This window comes from Oryx dammah, unplaced genomic scaffold, assembly GCF_014754425.2.
Source record: "Oryx dammah isolate SB20612 unplaced genomic scaffold, SCBI_Odam_1.1 HiC_scaffold_29, whole genome shotgun sequence".
Taxonomy (NCBI): domain Eukaryota; kingdom Metazoa; phylum Chordata; class Mammalia; order Artiodactyla; family Bovidae; genus Oryx; species Oryx dammah.
Genome location: NW_024070213.1, coordinates 4117270 through 4124414, shown reverse-complemented (window position 1 = coordinate 4124414; position 7145 = coordinate 4117270). Strand labels below are relative to the sequence as shown.

Here is a 7145-nt window from a genome sequence, read left to right as displayed (position 1 = left end):
CGCCTCCGATCCTGGGAACCCCTCGCTGCCTGAGGCTGGGTTCCCCCCACCCGCCCTTTCGGTGGAGCCGGGAGGAGCTAACCTTTGATACCCAGCCCGCCAGTCAGGGCCGTGGGTGCGGGGGGATCGGGTTTCACTCGCACGGGGCGGGGTGTGTGTGGGCGGGGGTGGGGGTGGGGCGCTTCCCGCCGATCGCGCCCCCCCTTTCCCAGGCCCCCCCACCTAGGAGAAGTTTGGAGTCCCTGCCCCCGCCCCGGCCGTGGGCCTGCGCGCCCTTCGAGGATGGGTGCCAGGAAGGAGGGCCCCCCGGGGGGAGTGGGCCCGGAGGTCCCCGCCGCGGCCGGGGGGGAGGGGAAGCCGGAGCCCCGCGGCCCCGCCCCCGCCGCGCCCTCCCGGCGCCCTCCTCCTGGGCGGGATAATTGAACCGCGCGGCCGGGGCCCAGCGTTGGCTGCGGAGGCTCGGCCGGAGCTTGGAGCCCGCGCTGCCCGGAGCCTAGAGCCGCGCCCCGCGCCTTTGTCCGCCCGCCGCCCATGGAGCGCGCCGCCCCGTCGCGCCGGGTCCCGCTGCCGCTGCTGCTGCTCGGCGGCCTCTCGCTGCTGGCGGCCCGAGGTAGGGATGCATGGGGGCGTCGGGAGGGAGGGGACGCCTGAGTCCACGGCCCCCGCTTGAGTGACTCCCCCACCCCCCCGACCCCTGGGGACCCCGCGCCCCGAGGGACTTTGGGGACTGCCGGCGCCTGGGGACGCGGCCCGGAGCTGCGCCCCCGTCGGCGGTCCTGGGGCGTCTGAGCTGCCCCGCGGCGCTCTCCCCCACCCCCAACTACCCGCCTCCTGGCTTCCATCCTGATCACCTCCGCTGACTTGGGGACTTGTTTTAGAGACGGATGCCTCCAAACACATTCTCCCGCATGTCCTCTCACTTCCAAACCCTATCCACCCTAGCGCCCATCCACCCGCCGAAGCCAAAGTGCCGGCTGGGGGAGAGGAACTGGCCGGTGGTGGCCAAGGTCGCCGTCCCCTCCCTCACCCCTCCTCCGCCCCCGTGGCTGCCCCTAGCCCCTGGAGCGCCTTTGGCACACATGTTCTCACTCGTCCCACCTCCACCCTTATGCAGGGGCTGTGGTACCCAGCGTTCTGATGGGAAGACAGACTGGGGGGTGGGGATCGGTAAATTGCTCAAGACACAGCCCCTGTCATGGAGTAGGGGCGGCCCGTGAAGGACGCAGAGAGGAAGGCTGTAGTCTGGAGGTGTTCAGGGTCACAGCTATGTGTGTGGGGAGACCTCTGTCTGCTCTCCTGGGACACTGAGGACCCCAAGACGGAGGTGCCGCCAGGCTCCATATTCATTGCAGCTAGGGTCAGGCCACCTCCAATCCCAGCCAGCCTCCTCGTGGCAAGGGGGTGCAAGGGGGTCTCCACCAACAGAGCCCCCAGCCCTGGGACTGTCAGCGCTGGAATGGCAGGCACCCAGCTCATCTTTTCTCCCTTAATCCTCAAGGCCTCCACTCCTCAGGGGTGACTGCAAGGCCCTGCCAATCACAGCCATGACCTCTGACTTCTCCACTGACCCCAGTTGCTTATCAATCATTAGTCAGGCCAGCCCTCCTGGGGCCAGGCGCAGATTAGGGCTCCGACCACCCTCGGCATCTCCGGTTCTTTATCTCTGGCTTAGTTGAGCTTCTTTTAAACTCTCTGGTGACCACTCCCCTTCCTCTGTCAAAGGTCACTTGTCCGAGCTAATGCCTTGCCAGGATTCAGGGGTTCCCCGGGGAGGCTGGGGGGGTGGGGGTGAGGAGAGCCCTGCCGAGGTTTCCTGCCCTGGCTCCCTTTGCAGCAGACCTTCACGGAACCCTGTCTTTTCCAGGCACGGGCGTGTGCCTGGGGACATGTCGTGGGTAGAGTAACAGGGCTCAGCACCGGCAGCGAGAGCCATCCCAGGCCCTGGGGTTGATGGGAGGCTTCTTGGAGGAGAAGGGTGCTTGAGTGGGAGCTTGTCAGGCAGGCAGGGGAGGAAGGGAATTCAGGGGACTGCTGGCTGGATTGAAAGCCCAGAGGGCCCCGGCACCCCCTGTATCTAACACACAAGGAAACTGAGGCACAGAGAGGAGGTGTAGTTGGACTTTGCTGAGCCCGAGTCCCCAGACCTTCCACCGCTATTCTTTCGAACCTCCTGTGTGAGAAGGGTCCCGTGCAGACTGGCAGGGTCCAGCTTTGAAGGAGTGCTGAGGTGTGCTAGGTTGAGATGGCTCCCCAGCCCTGACTGATGGTTTACTGCCGTCTTCTTCCTGGATCAGGTCCTCACTTGAAGTGGGTGAAGAAGCCTCTCTTCTTTGCACACTGATGAGAATGCCTGTATCTTTGGGGAGGTCCCTCTCTTGAATTTCAACAAGTTTGGTGTAGTCTGTGGGGAGAGAAGGGGAGAGATCTGCCAGGTTCCTTTCTGTACCTGCAAACTCAGACGCTGTAAGGTTCCCGAAGCCTTGTAAAGTTGAGAGTGACACTGTCCCCACCCACCCCGTAGAGCCGAGGGGTCCCGGAGGAAATGTGCGGTGTAAAAGGGATTGCGGAAAAATCCTCGATGGTGAGCCTTTGAGCTAATCTTCGGCCACTCCTTTGGTGACGAGGCCACGGGAAGGCAAAGGGGTGCTGCACTTTCGAGCCGGGGGCCAGAGCAGGAACCATCGGTCTGTCCTGCATCCTTTTGTCTGTGCTGTTGGGCTTTCCTGAGAGCCAGTGGGGGAGGGAGTAAGAGAGGAGGAGGGTGTTGGGAAAGACGGTTCTGTTTTCCCCAAGACTTTCTTGGCCCCTGGCTCCAGCTGGGCTGCCTTTCCAACTGATTACAGAGAACATTGTCGCTGGGAGGAGAACAAAGGGGAGAGAGGACTTGGCTTGAAAACACGTGGCTGCACCGCGGCTGCTCCTGGAGTTTCCCACTCAGTGGCGGGGGGCTGGACAGGCTGAGGGGGCTGCAGGAGAATGAGACTCAGGGTGTCTGGGGGGGCAGCGCCAGGGCCTCTTCTGGGGGGGTCACAGCTCCAGGTTACACCCCTTCCAGCACTGCCCAGAGCCACCCCAGCTTGGGTGCATTTGTGCCCTGATGGTGGTGGGGGAGGAGGGCGGCTCACTCCCCTTTGGCACCCAGCAGGCTTCTAGGAGAGCTCATTTGTGGAACTGACAACTTTGCCTGTCGTCCCTCAGAAAAGAACGACGGAATGACCTGGTTTCTCATTTGTAAAATGGACATAACAGAAACTAACTTTTTAGGTCTCTTTGAGGATTGAGGGGGCGTCCCAGGTGGCTCAGTGGTAAAGAATCTGCCTGCAAAGCAGAAGACACAGATTCGATCGCTGGGTCGGGAAGATGCCCTAGAGAGGGAAATGGCAACCACTCCAATATTCGTGCCTGGGAAATCCCGTGGACAGAGGAGCCTGGCAGGCTGCAGTCACCAAAAGAGTGGACAGAGGAGCCTGGCAGGCTGCAGTCGAAAAAGAGTTGGACGCGACTGAGCATGCAGGAGGATCGAGGGCAAGGCTGTAGGAGGATGCCTGTCGTGGGAGCTGCATTATTATCACTTGTTATGTGTGTTGGCCCCTTCCTAGAGTAGGACAGTGTCCTTCCCCCCAAGACGGCACTACTAAGACTGCACGTCCCCAGCCAGGAGCTGGGAGGCAGGCAGCTCTCGGGGGCCAAAGCCGTATTGGTAAAGGTCATGCAAAGTGGGCTCAGCTGGCCTTCTTAGGCGTTTGATCATCTATCTCAGCAAGATATCTGCTGAAGGCCAGCTCTGTGCCAGACACTGTTCTAGGTCCTGGGGATATGGCAGAGAGGAAGAGAGACCAGAGCTTTCTGCCCGTGGGGTGTAACTTCCGGGAGATCCTGAAAGTAGCCGATTACAAACCAACTCCAGCTGGGAGTGAGTCAGGGAAGACTTCCTGGAGGAAGTGGCATGCAAACCGGGATGTGAAGGAGCAGATGGAGGGTGGGGAGGGTCAGCAGGCAAAGGGAACGGCATGGACAAAGGTTGAGAAGGTGAGAGACAACGTGGGGCTTTCCAGAGTTCTGCCCCCTCCTCGTGCTTGGGGAGCTTCCTCAGGAGCCCCCTCCCCAACATCCTTCAGAGAGCCCCCGCCATGCCTCTGAAGGGGGGGGTCCTCTGTGAGCAATGGTTACAGTGGGTGGAGCAACTTTGCAGGAAAACAATTCTAATAGGGCGCTCAAGTACTTTGACAGTATATCTCACAATCAAAGGTTTGCAAAACATCAGATCGCAGCAGCTTCATTAATAAATGCTTGTGCAGGCTTCCCTTGGTCTCAGTTTCCCGTAATGGTTTCAAATGAAACTGAGGTGGGCAGGTACCTATTAGGTCAACTTTCCTGGGGTCAGAGACCCTTCAGTCTGGAGGGGAGCTTAGCGCTGAGAGGGTATGGTGCTGAGGGCAAGTCGTGTGTCCCTGGTCATCCAGCTCGTAGCAGGCACGGCTGGACCGGAGGCTGTGCCCTGTGGCCGGCACTCTTGGTGCTGGTCACCGCCTTTAACCCCCAAGGCTGGTCCTAACAAGAGGCTGGGGCGGGAGGGAACCGGCTGCCTGCATGTTATCAGGAGGGTCCTGTGCCAGCCCACGCAGGGGTGGGAGCGGGCACTCGACCAAGGTTAGGAGACTGGACCCAAAAGTGACCCGCCCGAGAGAGCCTGACTGACTCCCACAGCCTTTCTGCTCTGTTTCCTTAAATGTGGAAGGAAAGCTCTCTGCTCTAGGAAATTATTATAATTGAAGTTTTTTACATTTAGTCACTAATTTAGCGCTGTCAACAACCCCATGAAGTAGGTACAACTGTTATTTCCATTTTACTGCTGGGTTCCCAGGTGGCTCACTGGTGAAGAATCCACTTGCCAATGCTGGAGACCCAGGTTCTGTGCCTGGGTCGGGAAGGTCCCCTGGAGAAGGAAATGGCAACTCACTCCAGTATTCTTGCCTGGAAATCCCTACGGACAAAGGAAACCTGGTGGGCTACTGTCCATGGGGTTGCAAAGAGTCAGATGTGACTTAGAGATTGAATAACAACAAGGGGCCAGAGCGGTTACTCCAGCGGGCGACATGACCCAAAAGGAAGAACAGGTTCAAAAAAAAATAATAATAACGGCTGAGCCTATTAGCATGAAAACACTCCGAGCTCTGGCATTTCAGAGCCGGTCCTGGCAACCAGTCCTTGCTTATGACAATGTGGGTCATCAGTAGAGGACATGGGACTCCGTGCTCCTAACCACTCCACTGGACGGACACTTCAGTCCCATAATTGAGCGCTCCTGTTACTGAAAGAGTGTGACCCGGCTGCTTGCCTCTCAAAAGCCAGTAAACAGGGTAGGTTGGTGGAAAGGAAAGTTTGCTTTATTTTAGATGCCCGCAACTAGGTAGGGGGAGGGCAGACATCTATCCAAAGGCCAACTTCCCCCATCCACTGGCAAACTGTGGGCTAGAGCTTTTATAGACAGAAGGGAGGGCAGGCTATTTCCACGCAGAAATAGCACAGTCAGCTCCGACTGTCATCTTCAGATTGGTCATCGGTGGTCTGACTGGCGTCATCTTGTTTGTTTTAGGTACACTTAATCTTCGTTCCGGGGTCCATTTGTTCCCCTTTCTTTGAGGCCAGTTCTCGAAATCGTGGCAGCTTCTGTCGTGGGTACAGTCTAGTCATCGTGTGGTTAACTTCCACCTGGGGCTTCGGTATCTATAAGACAGCTCACAGGATATGGCTCAGAATATTATCTATAGTCCTTGAGAAAGAACCAACAGTCCTCGACTGCGCCTGCTGACGAGATGGTTACTCTCTGGTCTCCTCTGACTGCTTCCCTTTGCCTCTGTGTTTCTCATTTCTCTGATTAAACTTCTTTGACTCAAGTTTTCCACAGAGCGGAGGCAGGCAGAGGACGTGATGGGGAAGGGGAGGAACTTAAGGTCCTGCTCCATCTTGCTCTGTAGCTGAGGGGCTCGTTTGAAAGGACAGGTGTTTTCCATGGCGGCGGGGGCCAGATTCCCACCCCGCTCTGTCCCTGACTTCCTGGGGGATCCCGTGTGCATGGGCGCCTGCTTACTCCTTCCCCACACCAGGGGCTCAGAGGCAAGGGGGTGAGCCTCCAGCCTCTGCACCCATCTTCCCGTGGCCATCTCCCCTGTGCACCTCTAGCGACACTTGTCCTAGGACTTAGGACTCACCCGGATAATCCAGGATGATGTCATTGGGAGATCCTTAGTTACATCTACAAGGACCCTTTTTCCAAATAAGGTCACATTCTTAAGTTCCAGGTGTCAGGACATGGACATGTCTTTCTAGGGGACACCCCTGAAGCCACTATACACCCTTGAGAATAAACACAGAAACATGCGCTAACAAGAAGTCCGTGGGGCCCTCTGCCACGGTGACTGTAACACGCGACAGCGGGACTCCAGCGGCTCTCAGGTGGGTGGCGGGGGAGCCGTGATACTGGAACTCAGACATCAGTGGCAGGGAGCCCTCTGTGAAAAGACCTGGGGAGGAGCGTTTGGGCAAAGGGGCCTGAAGGCATACATCAGCTCCCAGGTGGGACCAGGTGTGTCAGAGGGACCACGGGATGGAGTGAAGGGAGGGGAGGCGGGCGGGCCAAGGCAGTTTGTGCAGGGCCTTAAAAGTCAGGCTGCAGACTATGGACTTTTGTCCCAAATGCCCCGGGGCTGGAGGCTCTCAAGCAGGGCAGTGACATCCCTTGACTTGTGTTTCCAGCAGCCCCTCTGTGCTGCCTGGTGGATGGATGGCAGGGAGACTAGAGTGGAGGCTGAATAAGCCGGCAGGGTGGTGGCGGGGGAGGCTCCTGCAGGGTCCAGGGTGGAAGATGCCCTGGAGAGGGTAGTGGCCTGGGGGCTGGGGAGAAGCGGACAGAGCTGGAGAGTTGGGGAGGTTGAGTGGACAGGACTTGCTGAGCGCTTGATGTGGACGGTGAGGGAGCTGGAATCATTCAGGCTGACCCAGTTATTTTGGCCTCAGCCTCCGAACGCAGGATGACTGCTAATTACTGAGGTGGAGAAGCGGGACGAGGGTGGGCCTTGGAGTCCCGCGTGGACACTTTAAGTCTCCTGTTAGACGTCCGGGTGGAGCCTGGACAGACAGAAATG

General features: G+C 58.5%; 1 protein-coding gene across 2 annotated transcripts in view; it reads left to right on the top strand.

The window, feature by feature from the left end:
- The first annotated feature begins 388 nt into the window (after positions 1 to 388).
- The window catches only part of FBLN1 (fibulin 1), an 81510-nt gene continuing 74753 nt past the window's right edge, over positions 389 to 7145 (top strand). For both annotated transcript variants that reach the window (XM_040234549.1, XM_040234550.1), the window contains exon 1: positions 389 to 610. In XM_040234549.1, coding sequence (XP_040090483.1) covers positions 532 to 610 — 79 coding nt within the window. In that variant the 5' untranslated portion in view covers positions 389 to 531. The remainder of the gene's footprint in view (positions 611 to 7145) is intronic.